At 35.5% G+C, this 24,047-nt stretch overlaps 1 protein-coding gene across 2 annotated transcripts in view; it reads right to left on the reverse strand.

The window, feature by feature from the left end:
* GBE1 (1,4-alpha-glucan branching enzyme 1) overlaps window positions 1-24,047 on the reverse strand; it is a 145,972-nt gene that overhangs the window by 22,996 nt on the left and 98,929 nt on the right. For both annotated transcript variants that reach the window (XM_071755999.1, XM_071755992.1), the window contains exons 12-13: window positions 23,787-23,958; window positions 956-1,140 (exon numbers count right to left, since the gene is read on the reverse strand). In XM_071755999.1, coding sequence (XP_071612100.1) covers window positions 956-1,140; window positions 23,787-23,958 — 357 coding nt within the window. The remainder of the gene's footprint in view (window positions 1-955; window positions 1,141-23,786; window positions 23,959-24,047) is intronic.

A 24,047-nucleotide genomic window follows, 5' to 3' on the forward strand; every position in this document is an offset into this window, starting at 1 on the left:
CAAACAACACAGATAAGGGTGTAATATGAAAAATGAAATTGTTTACATATGTAATATACCTTCCTTTTTACAAGAGAATCTAATATTCAAGAGGTTGAAGCATGTTAGGCACAGAGCACTTAAAAAATTCTTCTTTAAAGATTGATAGCATAGTGTTTTTATCACATTTTCCTTTAAAAACAGTGGATTCCTTTTACCAAATTAAATCAAATTAAATAAATAACTTGTTACAGGGATCTGTATCACATCTACTGCTTGTAATTTAGAAAATAACCCACTGGAGTTGTTTTTTTCACTTGGTTTTTTAAGGTATGTGTGGAAAAATAGCTTTGATAAGCTATATTAAACATACAAACTTTGTTCTACTTACTAATTAACTAATAACTATACATCTGTTTAAAAAAGTTCTTTAAAGTGGATTACAACTTGTATGAATTAATAAGCACTAAGAAACTACAGTAACTGAGTTGCTTTGATAAAATTGAAGAGCATTATTTGGGAAAAAAAAAAATCAAATGCATGTGACAGGTTGAAGACCAGGAGACTGACTCACAATGCACTCAAGAAACTCAACTACACTCAAATAAGTGTTTTCCCAGTAACAGTGTAATTACTTACATAAAGGCAATAGTCAAGGCAATTTGTACTTTCCCAAAGCTATCCTTGCATTGAATTACAGAAAATTTTATAGGCTGCTTTACCCCTTCTGAAGTAACAAAATAAAAAAAGGCAAAAACAATATGACAAGAGCTTGATAAAAGGAGACTTTCAGATTTCAGTTATCTGTGTAAGGTGTTTCAGTGACATGTTTTGGCAACTCGAAATATATAGTGGGGCATTACAGAACACATAATGAAGTGCTGATTAAAATTTCTGCATGCAAATGTGGTATTGTTGTTATGCTGAATGTTTACCCAATTGGTGACTAAAACACCATTTAGTCCATACATCTTACCTGGGGTGATGAAAGCCAGCCAAATTTTTCTTCCAATTTATTCATATCTCTATCAAATGCATTTAGGAATCTATAGCGAAGAAGATCATCTTCAGTAAGATTAAACTGCCTTCTGGCATAGTGGTAGCTCTCATTATTCCCTATTCTGGGGAAGTCAAGCCATTCTGGATGTCCAAATTCATTACCTGTATTTAAAAATATTAAGAATCTGTGAAATCACATGCTAAAAATACACTAAGACTGCAGAAGTAAAATAAAGTATATTTCCTTTTTACAAGATTTAAATTAAAAAAAAAAAATTCTCTATATACATATTGATCGTTTTATTATAAAAACACCTTTCAGAACTTCCATGTTTGTTAACAGGTTTGGCCAATAAAATTACCAGAACAAATTATCCATGGACTTGAGGGCAAGTATAAAGCAGTGACTGAATTATCACTTCTATGCTACCATGCTACATTTAACATTTTTCATTCTCATGCCATAAAAAAGGACAACAGAAATTCAGTCAACCAGGACAGAGATTTTAGATTCACTACAAAACCTAAAACCACCACTTTAGCAGTACAAATACATTGTTTTAGAGCGCTTCACAGAAACCAGTTCTACCATTTACATAACAGAAATAGAAATCTCCCATTTTTACTAATAAATTTCAAGCAATTACAAGATGAGTTGAATACACTTTGGAAACTTTTCTTTTTTCTTAAGTTTTAACTACTTTTTATCCTGGCTTACAAATACTGTCATCATTGTTTCCAGAGGTATAAAAAATACCTATAAATGAATTGCATCTTGGTTCCTCATTTCCTAGAAAAAGTCAAAAAGACATCCTAGCTCAAGTACCAGGCTAGATTATAGACAGTAAAGCACAATGCTTAGTGATGATGCATTCAGAATTTGACACTGAAAAAAGGGGTGTGACAATTTGGGAATTCATCAACCTTGCCAGTGGAGCTCCTCTTCCAATGATTAATACTCAATGTCACAGGTACCAGGGGACACATCTCAGGCTGTGACAAAGCATATTTGAGCACTGGGTTCCACTCTGTGCCTACCAGTTCAGGTTCCTTTAAACGTGTAAATGCCGGAGTATTTCAGTTTGGTTTTGTGTATTTGTAATGATTCACCAGTCTGCCAGTCTCACTCTGATTATCTTAGTCCACACAACTACTGAATGGACTTCACTTTAAGACAAGGGATAGGTTTATTCTGACTTAAATCACACTGCATTAAAAAAGGAAAAATAATGTAATTTAGTAATGAAAATATCTTAGGTTCTCTCATGTGGAATCTCCAAAACAAATTCCAGCTGTCAAAAGCTGAAGATTTGCAGCAACAACTCACTTGAGACTCAGCAATTTGAATAACTTCCATGTATCTAAAAAGTTACTGGTTTATATACTGTCATTGTTACAGTCCGAGACAAATCCAAATGGACTTAATGGTTCCAAGTTATACTATACCCCACTGCCTAGCAAACTCAGTTATTTTGGACTACTCATTTTACACAGTATTAAAATGCATAAAGTATGTCGAAAACTAACCATACATTTCAAAGCCTATGATAGTTGATTCATCAAACACAAACATTGCACACAACAGCAGTTCACCATAAAACAGAGACAACAAGTGGTGTACCTGGAAATATTCATGGGAAGTAATATGATGAGGGTTTCTATTTCAAAAAAAAAAAGATCCTAACATTGCTACAAGCAGTTACTCAAGTTTCGTCAATAAACTGGAAGTTTTTTGGCAGAGGAAGGGCAGGGATGCTGAGAAAAGGCAAACATTTTTTTTCTGGATGGATAACCTGCAAGTGCAGCCACCATCTGCTGTCTTGTACAGCCTGCGCTGCCTTGAAGGCCTGAAGGATTAGGGCAGCAGTGACAGCTATGGATTTAGACTTTCAAAGTTACTTTTGTGCACTTCCGTGCTTCACGGGAATAAAGAAATGAACAGAGAATGAAAGAGAAAGTCTGCATATATATATTTAGGAGAATCCTTCACAGCTACATCCATTTTGTAAATGATCTGACAAGCTGTAAATTAAATTTCCCATCAAAAGCTAGACCACTAAATTTCATATTCAGCTCAAACCAAAGACAAATATAAAAGAATCAGAATCACAGCAGGACTTTGAAAATGACCTTGTAATAATGCTGGATCGAGCTCTTAAACTGTGCTAACAATATGGAATGGAAAACGAAGAAAGGTATTGCTACAAAGCAGGCACTGTATCTAACCAAATTCAATATTCTCTTAAGAGCTGGGCAAGGTATTACCTTCTTTTGTGATCTGCTCGCTATTGAAAACAGACTATGTGAGACAGCTCAGCTAAAGACAGCAAAAACCATCAGGAAGTCAGAGATGATATGTATCTTGAAAAGATAGCCAAGCAAATCCTATCTATTTGCTCACGAAAAACACAAAACCAGGTGAAACAAGTAATAGAAGATAGCAAATCAATTAGACTAAGCTAGCCCATCATTTCAATAGAGTATTTCACTAAAAGTAGAGCATATCTCTTATGTTTACACCATATATCAACTCCCACACCTCTGCTTGCTTCGCCTGTTTCCCCACCCCAGTTGTTTGAAATCTGCATTTGGCTGTGTTTTATTATTTGGTTTTGGTTTGTTTTTTCTTAGGTTTTTGTTGTTGTTGCTGCTTGGTTTCCTTTTTGAAAAGCAATGTTATTGTTTGAGCCATTATTAATGACAAATAAATGATGAAGAATAAAAGAAACTTCATATAGTGTAGCAACTGGACAGAAAACTAAATGACTTGCTGACGTCTGGAATGCATGTTGAGTGTCTAAACACTGCTCCTACTTTAAATATGTTTCTACAGACAGCTTCTGGACAACACACTCAAGAGCTTCTGGTAGGTGTTGCTTGTTTTTAAGAGGACTCCTTGATTTATCTTTTGAGAAGGAAAAATAACGCCGTGAATAATGACAACAAATCCAAGTATGCATTTTTGGTTAAGTTTTTAAAGTGTGGTTTAGGGAAAAGGAACTGGGATGCAAGCAGGCCTTCCAGTAAACTCCAGAATGTGCTTTTACACTTGAGACACACTAAGACTATGCATCTTTGAGAAAAAACCAAAACAAAACAAAAAAACGTATCACTACTTCTTTTCCCCCTAAATTATGTTATACCAAATGAGAAGAGGGTCTAAGAAAAGGAAGGTATAGGCAACTGACTGACACAAATTTCTAGTGTTAACTAATGGTACCTGTAAAAGTATGCACTGTTTCCTTCCCCACATTCCACTTCTCATTTCTCACAAGAATCAGCAACATTCACTTTTTGATAATTGTGAAATCCTCTTAGCATAAAAGAATTATTTGGGTTTCTTTTCCTGCAATTAATTTGCTGTTTGACATAAAGGGCCTACAGACTGATAAGAAGCCAAGTGCTGCAAGTGATGAAAATCAAGGGAATGGAACTAATGTGGGGGAGGGCAGAGAACAAAGGTGAAATTTATTGAAATTTTAATTAGAAAAACAAAAGAAAGACAAACCATAAAAGTGCAATGGATACTAATTTTATACATGAATTAACTTGTTTACTATTTCCTACATATTTTGCATACTGGGCAACTTTATGTACAAGATTTCATGGCTACAATTTTAAACAAACAGAGTATTACTACAGTAAACTTTTACATCACATTAAGATAGAAATGAATTTATATCACTGCATTAACCAGTAGTTATCTGGCTGATGATTGCTTTGAAGCTGTGCCCCACAGGTCATGAAAGTATTCTTGATCCCTCTACTTTAGAGATCTTTACTAGCAACTCCCTTCCAAAGAATCAGGTGAAGCAGAACTGGAGGTGTATTTAAAAAGATGCAGCAGATAGTGCCAAAAAATGCCTGTTTTTTTTGGTTTGTTTGTATTTTGAATTACATATAACATCAAATACTTTAAAAGTAGTCAGAGCAAGTAGTTTATTTGATACATCAAAAGTAAGAAGCTTAATTAGGTGCATTAAGACTGAATGAGTTTTTAAACAATCTAAAATACTATAAAAATTCTATTTAAAGCTGATGAGCTCGAGAGCGGACTCACTGTGACAGAAATTCAACAGTTTCACCTTAATCAAAGTAAGTGAACTTATACCAATTTACACAATCCAGATAACCAACTCATCCAGGAGTTGTGACTGACTTGAATTTAACATCACTGCCTTTATGAATTATGACAATGTGGAAATCTGCAGATTATAAATAGAATCAATATAAATAAGATCTAGATAGTCTGTGACACATTATTAAAAAAAGCATTTCCAACAGTTAATCCTCATTTTCCCTAGTTGCAAAGCTCTTGGATACTAAGCAATTCTGATACTGTGTCTTTACTCATGTTTGTCCTGAATCTTCTTCAGCCTCTTAAGTAATTAAAGCTTAATATTCATACTACCAATGAGAACCAAATGAGAAACTATATACTGCCTTCAGGTTATGAGTTAATAAGCTTCATTACATGTATTCATTTAATCTTGTCATCTACACAACAATAAATTGAAGCGAAATTCCAAATAGACCCCTGTTGAAACACTTGGGTTAGATAACTTGATCACCTTCATATTTTTTAAGTCTCTCTAGCACAAATATTCTGTAACAGGCAAACAATCATATTGTAATTCCTGTACAAAATACTGACTAGAGGAAATGTCACATATGAGAAAGCAGTAAAAAGAGAGGTATTAGTAAAATCCATTCTCTAAGAAATGTCTTTTTCTCCCATTTTCTCAAAATATCGGGCATTTTCTCTTTCCAGTCTATGAGACAACAAAATCTAGAATAAACATCCTGTTTGTTTTGAAACTCAGATCTTCCATAACTCCTGGGAGAGAAGGGAGGCGATCCTTAACCTTACCTGTATCAAAGGATCAAAGAATGCATCTCTCCTCTGGTGCCATACAGTCATGAAAAAACACAAGCATACTTCTAGTGCATCAAAGATATAGGAAATGGTTATATAGAAAATGGTTACCTAGGGCAGGGATACAGTACTATATCCAGAGTAGCTGCATGGAAGAACCAGGCCAGCTAAACCAGCTAAAGAATAAAATCAGGGAATTACCTGGGATATCTGCCTTGTTGCTCCAAGAGAAAATCTTTCATGTTATCTAGAAACGTAGTTTCTTGTTCTTACATCAGTATAACATTGATTTAATATCACTAAATGAAGGCTTCTATTTTTTTTTTTTTTTCTGCTCTTACAGACTCTTAAATAGTGAAAATGCTCCTAACGCAGGCATTTAAATCTCCCTCTCTGTTCTGAAAAATCCTAAAGAAAATGATGGTGGTGGTACTCCCCAAATAGTAAGGATCAGACTGCAATACCAACTGCAGTCCCAAATTCTATGATTAATTGTTGAAGCTCTGCTTCAACAAAAAAATCCACAACCTTAAAAAAACCTCCAGCATCATCCCCCTCCAAAATTTCAGAATGTTCTTCTTATATATATATGTATATGACCCATAGCTTTCTGCTTTTTGATAGCTAAAAACATTTCAAGAATTTTGAAAATTGGATTCTGCTTTTACTTTCCATGAAATAAAAATGGGTATTTTTGAATCAGATAAAATGAAGTACAGCATCAAAATACTTATGCTGTACCCATGAATACTGTGCATATAAACATATTATTCATGACATGTACACAAGCTTTTTGCAATGAAAAACTGTACAACATTGCTCAGCAAGAAAATGTTCACTTTGGAGGTTATATTCATCAGGCTAAGTATTTTATTACCCTTTTTTAAAGGGCATTTACTGCTTACTGACCTTTCCTACTCCAAGAGAGATACTTTTGTAGTACACATCACATGCCTTCTCGTCAAAGTGAACTGATCAGCTCCGTTATTCTCTCAGTCATTGGTATTTTGTGAAAGAAAGTGCACAATGATGACTAGGTTATTTTTTTTTTTTTTTTTGCATATGTGCAGATATTGTTTCAGAATGTTTCAGATAATGTTTCAGAATACATAAAGCCCTCCAAAATGAGAAGAGTTACAAGCTTTTTAAAGTCATGTTTCTTTTACAGAGTTCTCTCAAAAGAATTTGTTTCAAGAAACAGGCTTGCCTCAGTGAACTGATAAAAAAAGCATAGCTCTGGCAAAATCCAGAATTCCTACTGTTCAGCACAGTGTATTTTCTTTCCACAACAGCTTGAGTTCCACTACTTAGCAGGAGGACATTTGAATTTTTATTGTACTTCTGTCTCACAACAAAAATATGTGCAAGGCTGGTACTAAATAATAATGCACTGAGGCTTTAAGGGTCCATCAGGTTTGGTGGTTGGGTTTTGTTTGCTTGTGGTGCTTTTTTAGACACACAAGATAAATATTAATGCCACTGAAAACTGAGACTGAAAAATAGCCACCTATCCCCTTTGGTGAGTTTAGGTATAGCTGAAATTGGACTATCCTCCTAGTCACAGGGACCAAGGGGCCAAAATCCAGTTGAAGAACTGAGCCATTGCTCATCACCTGCCCCGTGCTGCCCTGGAGGGAGAAAAGCAACTCCTCACAGTTCCAGCCCAGCCCAGCCCAGCTGAACTGCAGATCAGGAGAAACTGCTTCAAGTCCTCCAAGCACAGCTCTTGATCCACAAAACTGCAACAAGCCACTAAGAGTGATGCTGCTCTTATTTGTAGCCCATAGCCCCTCTTCAAGCACTGAACAGCAGAATAACTGTGTAAGACATTATCTGGGGAAAAGATGATTACATCTATGTCTTGATGCTAACAGATGCTGTTTCAGTATTTTCTATCTCTGTTTAAAGACAAAGCAAACCACCAACCCCAGATCAGAACACACCACAGTATTATGTATTGCATTTTTGGCATTTTCACTCAGATCAACAGCACTGGTGGGTCTTTTAACTGTAGCTTTAGAATTTTTATCTAGTAAAATGTTAAAACATGTTGCTGTTCAAAACATCATCTAGTAGTAGTTCAGGCAGGGATTCTCATTAATCAGACAACAGATGTAAGTGGTGAAAGAAGAATGAGACTGACTAGAGTTGAAATTAAGTGACTATTCAAGGTAGGAAAATAAAAGCCTGTTATAATCTCCTTTCGGAAGAAGGAGTATTTTGAGCAACCTGAGGAGGAAAGGGGGAGCCTCAGGAGTTTCAAATTCTCATTTGCAGTATGGCAAATTAAAAAAAACATTTACATTTTGATTCATATTTCTTCTGCTTACTAGCAAATAAATAGATGAAAGCAGTACTATAAACAGTTTGAATTCTACTAAGGGAAAATTATTTCCTGATTTTTCATCTCACAAAAATTTGACTTCTCATCTTAATTTTGAAAGAAAACTAGCTTTGAAATATACTGGTATTACAAAGAACAAAACTGCTGCTTTGAACAATATGTTTTAAAAACAGTATCCTCAGTGATCCATAAATATTTATGTTGTTATAAACATAATTAGAGTGTGTTACAGAAGAATGTCCCCTATAAATTTAACTACTTTGTGTATTCATTGTTTCAACATCTCCTCCCCCTTCAACATGTTTACTGTTATCTTTAGGTTTTGTTTTCTCTGTCTTGCAATGGGTTTTTTTTAAAGGCACTCCTAAGATTGACAAGAAATGGAAGAAGGTGACTCATTTATTTAAGACTCTAACCAAACATTTCAAAGCAATTTTTCTAAATGATGTTTATTTGTTTTAGCATATCTCCATTGTTGCAAGAACTCTGCTGATTACAGTCAATCATACCCAGAATGCTTAAGGCAAAATTATTTGTATTACTGGGGTTTTTTTATTTGATTTGTTTTATGTTTATTTTTCCTATGTGGAAATGTATATTGATGCTTACAAGTTTGGTTTTTTCAGAATGAACAGTTAGAATTTATTAATCAGGGTCTCTGATACTTTGCTGTACCACAAAAGCAGCACGTTTTAAAAGTCACATCTAACTGATGATTGACTGAATAATTATGACCATCAGTCAATAAAATGAACTAATAATTTGACTGTTAAGCCCTGGGACATAAAAGGGATGGTGTAAATGAAAATTTTTGCCTATTTATAACTGCGATCCGCTGATGAAGGTGCAAAAATGGTATGTATTAAAAGAGCAAAAACCTCTGATGATGTAACTCTAACATGTTCAAGGCAGTAATTGCCCTTGTGTTCTCTCCATCTCACCTTCAGGGATGGAGAGCTGGGATGCAGAAGTACAAACACTTCAGGGGAGGTGAGGAAGAGGAGTGGGGCTGCCTTCTCTTTGAAAGACCAACTCAGCTACCATCAACAGTCTGGGAGAGACTGTGGGGTTCAGGAGGAGAGGCAGTGCTGGGGACATAGTGATGTCCCCAGCAAGCCCAAGAATGATCTGTGGCAGCACCCAGGAAGGCAATCAGACGTATCAAGTGATGCCAGTGTGCAGAGGGATGCAGCACACCACATTTTCTCTTACATTTTTGTTGCATTAATATGAAAAGGGAACAAAGAACACTCCAAAGCTGTAGGTGAGCTAGGGCTTATCTTTTTTTTCCTTGAATGACATGACTAGGATGAGTTGTCCTAGCAGCTGTCCAAGCACTGGGATCTGGATGTCTGTGCAGGAGGCATGGCTATCCTCATTTTTACCAGCTGGGTAAAGGAGGCAGAAGATCAGAATGTCTGAGGTCTCCCAGAGAAGCCAGCTGGGCAGCAGCCCCACACAGGGAGAGATGCAGTTATGACATAGAAGGGCAATACAATCAGTGTGCAAGGAGGTTGGGAGCAAGCTGAAGGTGGCAGAGGTTGCAGAAGGGCCTTTAGTCCCTCCTGGCCACTGTGCCCTGCCAACCAGAAGAGGTAGATTCCTCTGCTTTGAAAATCTTTAAGTCTCAGCTAAAAGGGTTGGACCAGATGATTCTTGAGGTCCCTTCCAACACGACATTCTATGATTCTATGATTCAGCAAGTTCACTGACAACACCAAGCTGTGTACTGAGGCTGGCACGCTGGAAGGAAGAGAAGTCATTCAGAAGGACCTCAACAAGTCTGCAAGGTTGCCCTGTGCAAACCACATGAAGTTCAACAAGGCAAGGTGCAAGATCCTGTACCTGAGATCCTGTACCTGAGTTGGGACATTCCCAAGCACAAAAACAGCCTGGGTAGAAAATGGCTGAAAACAGTTCCGAGGAAAAGGACTTGGTAATAATGTTGGTTGATGAGAAGCTCAACAGGAGCTCACAACATGTGCTTGCAGCTCAGAAAGCCAACCATGTCTGCATCAAAAGAAATGATTCTTCCCTTCTGGCTCTCGTGAAACCCCACCTGGAGTGCCATGTCCAGTTCTGAAGCCTTAAACACAAGGACATGGAGCTGTTGGACTGGGTCCAGAGGAGTCCTATTGAAGGTGATCAGAGGGCTGGAGCACCTCTCCTATGAAGACATGAGAGATGTGGGGTTGTTGAGCCTGGAGAAGGTTCCAGGGAGACCTGACAGAGGCCTTCCAGTACCTGAAAGGGGCCCACAAGAAAACTGGAGAGGGACTTTTTACAAGGACATGTAGTGATAAGATGAGGGGAAATGGTTTTAAATGGAAAAAGTGTATATTTAGGTTAAACACTAGGAAGAAATCTTTTAGTATGAGGGTGGTGAGACATTGGCACAGATTGTCCAGAGAGGTTGGTCTGCCCCCATCCCTGGAAGTGTCCAAGGCCAGGCTGGATAGGGCTCTGAGCAACCTGATACAGTGGGAGATGGCCCTACCCATGCAGGGGGGTTGGATTAGATGATCTTTATGAGCTTTTCCAACCCAAAACATTCTATGATTCTAATTTAAAGATGTTCTCAACTCGCCTGTACGTTAAACCAATGTCAACACAAGTGATAAATGGGTGAAGGGAAAAATAAACACAGGTAAAGAGAAAATTGAGGAAAGAAGAAAAACCATTTAGCAGGTTTAGATAAAGTCCTGCAGGCAATAGCTTTGGAAGCTAAGCAAAACATCACTCCTCAGATAAAAAGAATACTTATAGAATTGGTACTGATGGAACCTTTGCTACAAATAGCAGTTGATTTATAAAATAGCCTCCAAAATCATTATCATTAGAGAACAATTGTCCAGTGAGGCCCTTATCATATTCTTGTTTGCATGTGTACAGACAGGAAAAAAACCCAACAACCTTGCAATATTGAGAGAACAGGCTTAAACCAAGATTTTTTTGCTGAAATTCAATAACAGAGAAACAAACTAGACTATAACTGAATGTTACAATATTCTTTGAAAAATCAGTTGTAGAAGAAAATGCCCCTCTGCATGTTCACCTTTCACATTCTCCTCCCCTTGTGCTCCTGAATAGGGTATGATTTAAAGGAACAGCTTCAAGATGCATCAGAAGATCCATAAGATGCACTGGCTTCAGTGTCATTATTTCACACACGTAATCATGCTCACTACAGACCAAAATACTAGAAAAAGACTTCAGCCATTTCCCCCTCAGCATTATGTCTTTTGATAAAGAACTTTAAAGAGGTACTCGGAGTGTCATCAGGCAGAGCTTTTCCCGATTTCAGCCACGAATTTTCAGGTTTTAGTACAAAAAATTGTTCAGATAACTACAAAATCCAAGCCCCAGTGCTGCATTCCAACAGTTCCTGATGGGCAGCATATTACATAATTCCAGATATGTAACAGAACACTATGGTGTGTAAGTACATCAGCTGAGCATGGGTTCAGTAACAGATGCAGAGGACACCTGGTAGATTTTGAATTACTGCTGATGGTTCTTAGCTTTTTATTCAGAAAAGCCTCAGAAGAACTAAAAAATGTCCAGGAACTTTCTATAAACAATTTGTTGAATTCACCACGTTGTTTCGTGTCACCAGCTTTTAACAAGGAAGACACTATTGAGCATATGTTATTTCTCACCCAAAGCCAACAGGAACGCAGATGCTACATATTCTGGCATCTCTAGCTGCATTTATATTGACAGGAAGATGACCTTAGAACATAGTTAGGTTAGGAACAAAGTGATCAGCCTGAAGTGACTGGCATATAAATGATAGAACAGAAAATTATGGGTTTTAACAACTTCAGTTTACTTCCTGAATTTGAAAAAACAGCAAATGAAATCTTGTAATATTAAAAAAAAAAATTCAACTACCACCCTCTCCACAGTAAACCAACATAGTGCTTGCTCTTATTGGCCCGGCAGTGCAGGTGGGAGGAAAGAGAGTCTGGAAAATTCATCCTTGTGGCAGCTGGGGAAGGGATTGCTCCAAACAAGTGTCTTCATAGAGATCAGAATGCTACCTTTTATCTAGGGTAGTTCCCTTAAGGAAGGTATGATGAAGCAAGATGGGTTATGTTAATACTCATGTTTTTTTCAAAAAACAAAAGTTAGGTAACAATTAAAGAGTTCTGAAGTAACAGTCTAACACTGGGAACCTATGAGATTCAGTTTCCAAGAAACAGATTTGACATGAACTATCCCAACTCCCCATTCCATTGTATTGTGTCTCTTTATTTGATAACTACAGCTATCCCTTCCAGTTCTGAATGCTGACATTTTGCTATATACAGAGACATAAAAGTGACAGTACTGATCTTACACGTAAAACATATTTAACTTAGCCACAAAACTTGAATCAGACGGAGGCATAAAAAGATGGAAGCCTTTCAAGACTTAACTGATCATTTTAAGGTTTTCCTTGTGACACCAATAGATCCAAAAGAAATTTACACTGACATATAAGAACTGTATCAGAAACTATTTCTGTATTACATCACATCTGCTTAACATGTGATGAAATTTTATCAAGTTTTGAAACAAATACTTCTGAACCAGCTGTATAAAATAAGCAAATCTCATTTAAATAGTTACTCTATATTTTCCTGGAGCAACTTTTTACTAAAAGAATATCAACAAGCTCTTTTCCAACCCCAAAAGTTTAATATAATTGCTATAATTTATTTTACATGCATGTATTCAAAAATTATTTTAAAACATTATTTCCAAAATCAGCATTCTATTTCACTGAAATATGTATGCATTCAAAATATAGTTCATGGTGTCATTGCACTGTATACACAAAAGTGATACAGCTTTCTTAGGGCCCAGCTGAAAATGTACTGCAAACACATTAGGGGGAACATAATGCTTTTTGTGCCTTTAAGACAAAAAAAAATCTTTGGCAAAGGAAAAAAAAAACCAACTTTGATTTCAGGAAAAAAAACAAATGTCTGCTTCAGTGTCAGAAAACTGTGTTACAACTATTAGAGGCAAGCCAAGTATGTACAAACACTGAGATGATTTCTCCTGTACCCTTCCAGGAACATTGTATGAAAATTCAGAGTGACAAGAGCAAAACACAGAACGAAGAAACCATTAGAGATTACCTGCACAAAGACCTTTGAATTGGACATATGGAATATTTCTCAGTAATGATTCCTCACACCTTTGTTTTTGTTTTTTAATTTTAAAAAAAGGAAAAACAACCTTCTAAAACAAGTAAAATCACATCTTTATCTTAAAAAAATATTTGCCAATGTCCTAATATAATGCTCCATTTCATTCCTCCACATACATACACTATGACAGTAGCTAATATCACTACTTGCTTATTTAGGTCTTAACAGGAATTTTTTTTTCAAAACATAACATATCCTTTGACAACCTGATCCTGCATGGTGACAGGGAGGGAAGAATAGAGAGACAGCACCATAATACAAGACTGGTAAAAACTTCTGATGTCCCTGAGCCTAGCCTCATTGGTATCACAGATACAGCTCACATCACCCCTTAATAAACTCGCTAATGAAAAAAAAATTTCTACAGGAAAAAAAGTTTTCCTACAAATTCTAAACCAAATATACTCTCTACTGCTTTCTACAGGCTTTTCTCAATATGATATATTCCTTGTAGAAATACTTCAAGCACCAGGACTTCCATAGTTACAGCTACACATTGAGGAAAAGTGGAAAATAAGCCCTCCAGTCATACACCACACTATTTTCACTTGCTTGGTCTAGGCTGTCTGCTCTCTCAGTATTTTCAATATATCCATATAATAGAAAACACCACAAATAAAAAAATTACCAAGAGAATACAACATTTGGACAGCTCCTTTATTGAGATAAATTTTAATTATTTCTACATGCCTTTCTGTATTCAAGTTTTCAGATAGAAGAAATTGATCTAGTTTTGCATTCTTACGTGCATTGTACAAAGTAAGCAATAGCCTTCCAAGTAGGAAATGAAAAAATAAAAATAGTTTTATCCTACAAATATAAATGCAACTAGTAAATAAGAGAAGTAAATTTCCTAAGTTTTCTAAAAATTTCACCTATGCCTAGATTAAACTCCAGAAAATGAAGACTTTTTCAACCAAGACACTAAACCAAGAGAGCCTCTTCCTTCCCATAAGTCAGAAGGCAAAAATATCAATAAATAGCTTACTAAATTTCTAAGATTAGTCACAGACAGCATTGTAACAAGTAATTATTGATTTTACTTCCCCTCCCTGCCCCACCCCTCCAGTTACAATAACAAATTTCTCATACTGGAAAAGTCTGCAGAAATTGGACAAGTTTTCTTTACATCTGCTGAAATAAATAGGTCAATATTCTGGCATACTTCCCAATTTACAGGCTTTGATTAATCATATTACATTTGACATAAGAGGCATAGCACAGCTCCTAGTGTAGCTTCTAAAACTCAGGATTAAACTGGAGAGGGAGGAGGGTAGCAACCCTCATGAAAAAGCCAGAAATAAAATGGAACTTACAAACCACATACTTCAGTTGAAGAGATTTATAAGAGATTCTAATTTCTAATGTGAAATGCACCTGCAGGCAGGAATAAGAATTACCCCAAATATCACCTCCATTACTTATTCTAGGCCATCTTTACATCTCTGATCAGTGTGAATCAGTGCTTTAGCACCAACCTGCGTGCAAATATGGCACATATTAAAGTAAAAGTGTGCAAGTAAGGCCCACATTGGCATACATTTTCAAAATAAGGCAACCTGGTATTTCAAATGTACTACTGCCATATGGAATAGTTTCAGTAAAAAGAAAAAAAAATATTAGGAAAGAGATGAAAAGCTAAATGAAATTTTAAAATATACCAAAAAGGGTGTTTTAATGAATGCGCTATTAGCATATTCAAAACAGCGTGCACAAAAACTACCTAAGTTCAGCTAAATGTAATGCAAGGAGAAAAAAAGCACAATAACACAAGTAAATACATTGAAAACAGAATATACATTTACATAGTATTTTGGTATCTATAAATAGCTATCACTCACTATGCTAGTTTACCTACAAAAGTAAAACACAAGTTATGGAAGTCTGCCCATGTACAGACTTCAGCATTTCTCCTTTCAAGCAATATCATGGACAATTCCTGCTTTGTAAGATGGTGGCTGTCATTATAAACTAAAATAAATTACCCGCCACAGAAATAAACAAACCTGAAACAAAAGCTCAGCCCAAATCAAGCTGATGGTTTGTTTGTTTTTAAAAGGTCCCATATACATATTCCACTAGTCCTAGGAAGGATACATGCACAAAACATATCTCTAAAGAAGTCTACAGTAAAGAGAAAAATAATGAAGGTGGGTTTACTTCAGGACACACCTGTTAAGTCAGAAGTACAATTCCAAAGTCAGAACTTTTCAGAAATTTAAGGAGTATAAAATAAATCGCGGAATGCATGCTGCTGACCCATGAATGTACATAAAAAACAAATTAATGTTTTCCTTCAGCTCTCCTTTAGTTTACATTAATATTTTGAAATAAGACCATACAGTTCTTCATTATAAAGGCAAAGGTTGTGATCTTAGGCTGCACAAGGAAATGACCTTTAAGATGATCCAGGCTTTCCTGCAGTATTTTAGTTAGCCCAATAAAAAAATTATGAGATTAAGGGAGCTGTTTCATATCCTATGGACTGACTCTTAAATAAAAGTGGATTACTAGATTTCTTTTAAATAATTTCCCTAAAATATACTACTTAAGAAGCTTTTCGGTAGAAATACCATGCTTACAGGAACTGCTCTGAATTTCAGCAAAAGATCTGAATAACTACCCCAACTAATTAAAACTTCTGTCTGCAAAAAGACTGCAGTAGTATTCCTGGCTTTGTGAATAATCCTCTGTTCTCCCCTAGATGATTAGTCACTTGTCCCACTACTTCTCCAGCCCTGCACTTTTACTTAATACATGAAGTACTCTCTATATTCAACAAGCCATTCCAACTCAGAAGTTGTACTATAGCTGTACCATTCACATTTTTTTTGAAAATAAAAAATGAACACAACTTTTTTGTGCCAAAACAAATTTTTCACTCCCTTTCTAATTTACTACATTATAAATTTCTTCTCTCCTTTCTTGAGAGCTTACTAAAGTCAGCTCTACATTAATACACAAGATTAATTTCATAACACTTAACTCTGAAGCAAAACTAAAATACCTCAATTTCATTCTATTTTTATCGATTTCCATGAGCTCACCAGAAAAATTAATCCTGAATTATGCAAAAAGAGTGCATCTTTTTAGCAAGAAAGATAGTCACTGTCCTGGGTTAATGAAGCCTGCAGCTCCACTCCAGTGCCAACCTGACTGCCTATCTCCTTCACCTCCACATTCTCCTAGCTCTGCCTTCTCTCTGGCACATTTCCACCCTCCAACATCAACACATAACTACCTCTCTGTGACTACTACTATCTAAAAGCATTTTTCCATTAAATCTCTTGACATATGGAAGCACAACAAATGAGTGAGAGCACTTTCAGATTTTCTATTTGTAAACTTCACAAGGTTATAATAAATCACAACAGAAATTACACCAAAAAAAAGCAGGTAGTCTATACTTGCGATGATAAATTCTGGTGACATTTGAAGCCTGCAAAGTTTTAAATTTCAAACTGAAGATCTCAAAAGGCAAAGGCTAACATTTATAAAGGAGGCTTTAATATGATTTACTTTGCACACTTTCCACTTCTTATGCAAATTTGCATAACAAATACCTTGCCTCTTGAAGATCAATGCAAATTCAGCTACAATGTTGCTTAAATTCATATTCTAGTAAATTTGATTGACCAATGGACTGATAGCCTCAGAAAATTAAGACAATGAGCAGATTTTAAGCTAATAAACAGAGCTTGTGAAAATAAGTTCTTGAACTCAAAGACATTCTTTTTTAATTCAGTGTCATCAAATTGTTACTCAGTTTAAACTACATTGATTTAGGCAATTAATGACACTACTGAGATGAACTCATTTCAAATTACCACCACTGCACACATTAAAATCCAAATTGGAATGTATGCTTAAAGATCTTTACTAAGACAAAATGTCACCTTCTTAGTCATGTCTGAAAACAACATCTCCTTAATGAATACCATGTGAGGTTTAATTCTATTTGGCTCTGCATTGCCTAAACCAGTCTGAGAAAGAATAATGAATCTCCAAACATAGGGCTGCTGATTATCAGATGCTTATGCATTCTCTTACACCAGCTCACTACAGTTTTGTGTTGCTAAATTACTTGATTGGGATACAAAGGAAAATGCAGCTTGTGTCACCTCTCTCTCTCAGCCTACAAAGTATAATCAGGGAGAAATTTTTTTCCCTTTTGTAGAGGGCTTTGGACAAAATAGATCTATTTTTCTCTCAGCCATACAATTGCTGAGCCCTTTCCAGATTACTGAATACAGACAGACTGCAAAAAGTAGAAGTAAAACACAGCTGGGTGTCATAGAAGGCTACTATAGTTTCTTTTCAGCATTGTGAGCTTCACAAATCACATAATGTTAAGGGTCAGAAAGGACCTTGAAAGATGGAGTCCAACCCCTCTGCCAGAGGCACGATCACCTTTGTTTAGGTCACATACGAAAAAGAGAAGACACAATTCCACCAGGACTCAAACCTGGGATCTTTGAATCCCTTCACCCTTTAGAAGTCCAATGCACTATTCATTGCATCACAGGTAATCAACTTAGCTTGAGTACTGATAAGTTATCAGCATCAAAACTGAATTTAGCACAGTGAGCAGTAGGGAGAGAAAAAAGACAAAAGATTTATCATAAACGACATATTTACCACCATTTCAATGTGGAATGCTTACCCTTTTTTCCCTGCTCCTACACACAAAGTTCTAGCACAGATTTAGTTTTTATCAGGTAGACTGTTTCTGTAGACATCTGGCATCCAGGTAATGAGTGGCCTCCTGCACTAACAATGTTGATGAACAAGAAAATATTACTCCTCTGCTTCTTGAAACTAAGGCAGAAACTAGTTTCTATGTGAAAACTACATGTTATTACATGAATTTATTAAAGAAGGTAAAACATAGGAGAACAAAAACAACCAAACGAGCCTACTTTCTCAAAAAGGTAAATTATTTTTGTAATCCAAATGGAACCTGGATATTGAATTCCAGTCTTATCTATAGATCAACTTAATATTTTCAGATGAAAACATGAATTTTTTTTGTTTCTTCATTCCAGTTTTGCACCATATATTCCAACCCAAAGACGAGATTGTTAAAAGCACAAGTCTCTGGTCAGAGTAACCAAACTATAATAAGTATAGCAAATTTGTCATTGTGAATACATGCAGTTATGGATCAAAACTTCATGTGACCCTAAGAAAAACACATACCCATCTCCAGCAGTGCTCTTTACTCAGAAGAGTGAACACTAGCTACATTACTAGCTACATTACTTTTTTTCTCAAAAAAGGAATTAGGAACACAATTATCACACAAAGATGCTTTTACATTCTTTACAAGATCCAGGCTATTCCTAAAGTTGCTACAGTTAACAAAGACTTCATAGGACGAACCAAACTTTATCATTTCTTTTAGAATAATTATACATATAATTTTAAAACACTTCAAGACTCTATAGAACATAAAACATTCCAAGTCCTTTGTTTGAAGACAAGCTAACCACAGCATAAAAAGTGCAAGAAAAATACACTTAATTGCTTATACAATGAACCATTAGAAAAGAAACTTTATACATATACATATATGCATGCACACGTATATATGCATAAAAATCAGCTCTCAATATAACAGATTTACTAAAAATATTACTTTCCTAGAACTATTCCTCAGCACTGGACATTTCTAAGACTCAGCATTACAAAGTGTTGGGCCATGTCACCCAAACTGTTCATTACTAGAAAGCCTATACCAAATGACCCTTTATGTCCTATCTAAACCGGTATTCTATGATTCTATAACTAACAAGCAAGAACAGTCCAACCTCTACAAAAAATCATCATTTTGGACAACATATGAAGACCAATAAGACAGTTTTTAATTTTAAAAAGTAAGTATGCGTATATGTACAACTCCCAATATATTTGATATATATTTTTAGGACAAAGCTTTTACTATGGTGTTTACATTTTGCTTTTAAAAAGCAAAGAATTCTGAAAGCGAAGCAAACCAATTGATTTTGTATTTATTTGAATTCAAGGTGAACTGAAAAAAAAAATTTAGTGAGAATATTGTAGTCTTTAGGTTTGTCCTACACTACCGGTGGTTTTTTGTTGTTGTTTTTTATTCAGACAGTTACGTAAAAATAACTGATCTGTAGATAGTTCAGTTAGTTTCCTGAAAAGTCTTCCTGATATTTTTAGTATGGACAAAAAAACCCCCACACAACAAAAACAAAAAACAACACAAAACAGAAACAAAAAAAAAAACCCAAAACAAACAACACCCCCAATTCGGAAGGGCCAGAATAATAGCCCTAGAGAGTTAGAAATCAAATTATGTGGAAAAATCTTTCCAGAACAATTTCTGTAATAAATTATAATTTTGAACACATGAAAAGATAAATTCCTCCAAGAAACCTTTGCTAAAAGTGTAGTTATAATACATATTGTGAAGCTATAGTATGTAAAGGCCTATCAGTGTCACTGTTCTTCAAAAAAAAAAACAAAGCAAAAAATTAAGCCTGTCATACAAACAGAAATGGAACTCTTATTTCTAACAGAGCTTCAACATATTAATTTTACAACTTCGTTTATTCTTTAGCAAGTCCCCACTTCACATGAATTATTTTATCAGTAGATCAAGTTGTATGCACTCACAATTGAAAAAATGACTATTAGCCAGATAAAAAGCAATACTCTACAATGTCATAACATGGTAAATATTTGTGCTACGAAGGAACCAAAGGATCTAAACTGCTATTTCAGGCACCTTTGGCTGGATCTTATGTCTATTCTAGGCAAAAAAGAAGCTGTCTAAACCCAGAGAGACAGACGTGTATCTGCAGACAGGTAAGTAGAGAACATGGAAAAAGTTCACTGCAGAACTGGTACAGAACTTTCACATGTCCTGAAGGATTTCCCTGACTGTGGGGTGCAGGCAATGAGCAAAAGAATAGAAAAAGAACACTTAAAGAAAAGGAACAACTGCAGTTGTCTACAGCTTTTCTTCAGGGACAGGATAGAAAATTAAACCAGAAGAAAATGAAGACAGAACAATTTTGTAGTGATAAGTTCAAGATTGTCCAGAGGGTAGAAACAGTGGTTGGTTTATTTTCAAAGTGAGATCAGAAGACTCCTGTAGTACTATACAAGTCTTATAACAACTTCTGCTAGTCCTTGTTCAGCAATTAAGTAGACTCAATCCTTTTTCTTATTTTGTAGGGGTTTAAATTGACAATAAAGAATCTTAGTCCAATATGGGGGTTTTATTTTGAATTTGGTTTCCAGTCCCCATTTTAGAAAGAGCAAAGACCTATGTCTCCAAATATTTTTCAAAGTACTTATTGTTTTAATTAATATTACATGCACATTTTGTTTCAATATCACTAAAATTACAAACAAAAATAATTCACTATGAATAGAGATTTGGGTTTTTTTCCCCACAACTTCCAATAATATAATTACTTCCACTACTTAATATGGGCACACACTGTGTATGCTTGGGGCTCTTTAAGGATCGTTTAGGTTTGGACAATGTGTATTACCTATTTCAACATATTCCTGGAAGCTTAGCTGTGGAGGAGGAAACCCTTAACGAAGCATCACCTGCGCTCCCTAAATTTTTGTGGCTTTCTGAAGTCATATGATGTCTTTTGATCAGTACTGACCAGTCTCAGTATTAAAATATCTGCTTAAAAAATGAGTTGGGTTGCACAAACTGCAGCTACATTAGGATTGTTGCTCCCTATGTGCTTTGAAAAGGGAGCATTTAGATGTAGCATTTAGACACAAGTTTCAAAACAACTGATACGTTTTTTACTATTACTATTAAACAAACTGGCCTTCCAGAGTGTTTATTCACTACAGCAGGATATTTATCACTGTCACATTCATTCTCAGACAAGCATATGGAATTTTTCTAGGCTAAGTCTTCCATGAAATACAGGGACATGAAAACACACAGATTACTTGCAAAGCTGCACAGAAAACTGAAATTCAGACCAGAGGAAAGAATGCTCCCAACGTTTTTTGTTACAAGGGTTGTGTTTACCAAAATGATGAAACTTCGCTATTCACATTTAAGTTTACATACAGTTTCCTATACTGGCATAAAAGCAACTGAGAAGGAACGTAAGTCCTCAGTTAAAATAAAACATCCAGAAATATGAAAAATAAAAACAACAACCTCCAGGACTTTTGCAGTAGTTTCTTATTACCTGTAAGAAGGACAGAGAATTGTACAGTGTGAAAAGTGAGAAAGATGGGAGAAAGACACCAGTGTTCAATGGGGCACAACTTGCAAGAAGAACCAGCATGCACCTGTGGAGTACAAATGATGCTACAACTCAGATGTAGTTAAGGATATTCCAGATCTTCATAGAGAAAATCTGGGATAGATTAGGGAACAAATTTCCACACCTTATGCATTTTCTAGGAGTAGTTTGTTTTTCCTTAAGGTGAACAAAACACAGAGAGCAGCATGTTGCTTTTGGTGGATGTTTGCAGAAAAAGAAAGTACAAGACACTTATGGAAGGACCAAGGGAAGCACAGAAACACCTGGAGTGCCCTTTCCAGGTGTTATGAAAAGAGATTGTCACTCCTCTCTCCCCACCCCACAGGAGGTTTTGCTTCCTCACGCTCAGCATTTGCTCAAAACTTAAAGAACTCATTAGTCACTTTATTTGCTTAACTAGAGAGCATGCTATACCATGCATTTACTACACTGTATTGCAAGCATTCTGCATTTAAGTGTTTTCTTCTCCAACATTCATTACAATCTTTTTGCCTTTTACATAAAGCAAACTATAATACAGTTACTGAAACACTTGTAATACTCAAGGATACACAATAATTGCTCAATCTGCACCAACACATTGGATTCAACATGCCATATTGAATAACTGATCATTTTTCTTACCTTACCAAGTCAATCTGGAGCAGAAATATCCAGTTTAGATGGAAGATTTTTTTTAACAACTGCTTCCTTAATTATTGCACTATCAGCTAGCTTGAATGGAAGTGCACACACCTTGCACGTTTTGGTGACTGACTACACAATTCATAAATATTTATTTCATCAACTTTTCTTCACTTGGGAAAAAATTCTGCATTTTATCAGAAACAAAAGTTTTACTACTATACCATACACTGAATTGATTTGTTCTGTACTGCACTAAAGTAAATTCAATTGTTTTTAAGAAAACCTACAAATATGGTACCTCATTTTTTGAGTGTTCTTCTAATAACAAAACACAGAACATGCATCAGTACAGATGTGCTTACAACAAATGCCACAATTGTCTTATTAATGTTCTCCAGTTTTTTAATTAGAAATATATATATTTAACTATACTATCATCAAGGAAGGGCAATATACAACCAAAACCCTTTACCTTGATAATACAGAACATTTATGATAAAAATTAAAGGCAGTGTTAGCTAAAACTGCTATAATTTTCATGTGTTATTATCAGAAAAGTGAGGTGGCCTTTTACAGTGCTTTCAGCCTTTTTTTCCCCCATGAGACTATTACAATTGCTATACAAAACTGGTTACACATTACAGAACTCTAATTTTTATTATAAAGTAAGGATTATATTGCAAAGAAATTAAGGAACACTAATATGGTGAAGAACAGCATACATAAATAGCTTCAGCATAAAACCTAGAACAATATTTTACTTTTAAGATGACTTCATAGAACTATAACTTGCTGATTAAATGAAATTATCTATTGGGTGTTCTTTTACCAACAGAGCTTAGGAAGCAGTGTAACACCTGTACTTCACAGCTTATGAACAAAGAGAAAAAATTGCTAACTCCTACTATTTCCTTGTTTCAACAGCACAATGTGCCTCCTATCCCTACATTTTGCCTACCTCATTAAGGCTCGGCTCTTCACTAAGAAGCAATGAAATATAAATCAACTGATTCCAGACAATTAATAATAAGCACACACTATCTTTAGTAAATTCAGTTACCTTAAAAAGCTTAGGAGAGTAGAAGAATAGAGACAAAAGACAATCCAATGCTGTAAGGCAAGATTTTCTATCCTGGTCCTCTCAAACCAGGACACCACCCGACAAACTTGCAGAACAATTAAAATACTAGACTGAGTTGTAAATCAGAGTAATGTGAACAAAAGTTTACCACATTTTAAGAAGTTACTTCTGTTACAATTAGGAACCCCACTGATTTTACTTTCCTGTCTGATAATACATCTTACAGACAGAAAAACAGTGCGTATTACCTTTTGCACTAAACCTGTATGAAAACATTTTGCTCCAAACTTGAGCATCATGATAAATACTGTGCATGTAAAATGATGTCAGATCATTTTATTTCCCTGCCACACATTCTGTAGATGAGAATGAAAGACTTCTTCCTAAGATTACTTACCCATGAAGTTGAGATAGCTCTCTCCTCCAAGAGCATGAGTAATGAGACGAATCATTTTATGAAGCTGTATTCCACGATCAATAACTGGAGTAAGAGGTGAGAGCACGCTCATGTTTGTATACATCTCTGCATCCATCAGTCGAAATGCCAATGTCTTATCACCAACAAGTGCCTACAATAGTTTAAAAAATAAATAAAAAAGTGAAGAAAGCACTAGGGTGTACTAGAATAATTTCTAACCTAGTGTTGTTTTTTTTTAAA

The sequence above is a fragment of the Heliangelus exortis genome, chromosome 1 (assembly GCF_036169615.1).
Source record: "Heliangelus exortis chromosome 1, bHelExo1.hap1, whole genome shotgun sequence".
In the NCBI taxonomy this organism is placed as follows: Eukaryota; Metazoa; Chordata; class Aves; order Apodiformes; family Trochilidae; genus Heliangelus; species Heliangelus exortis.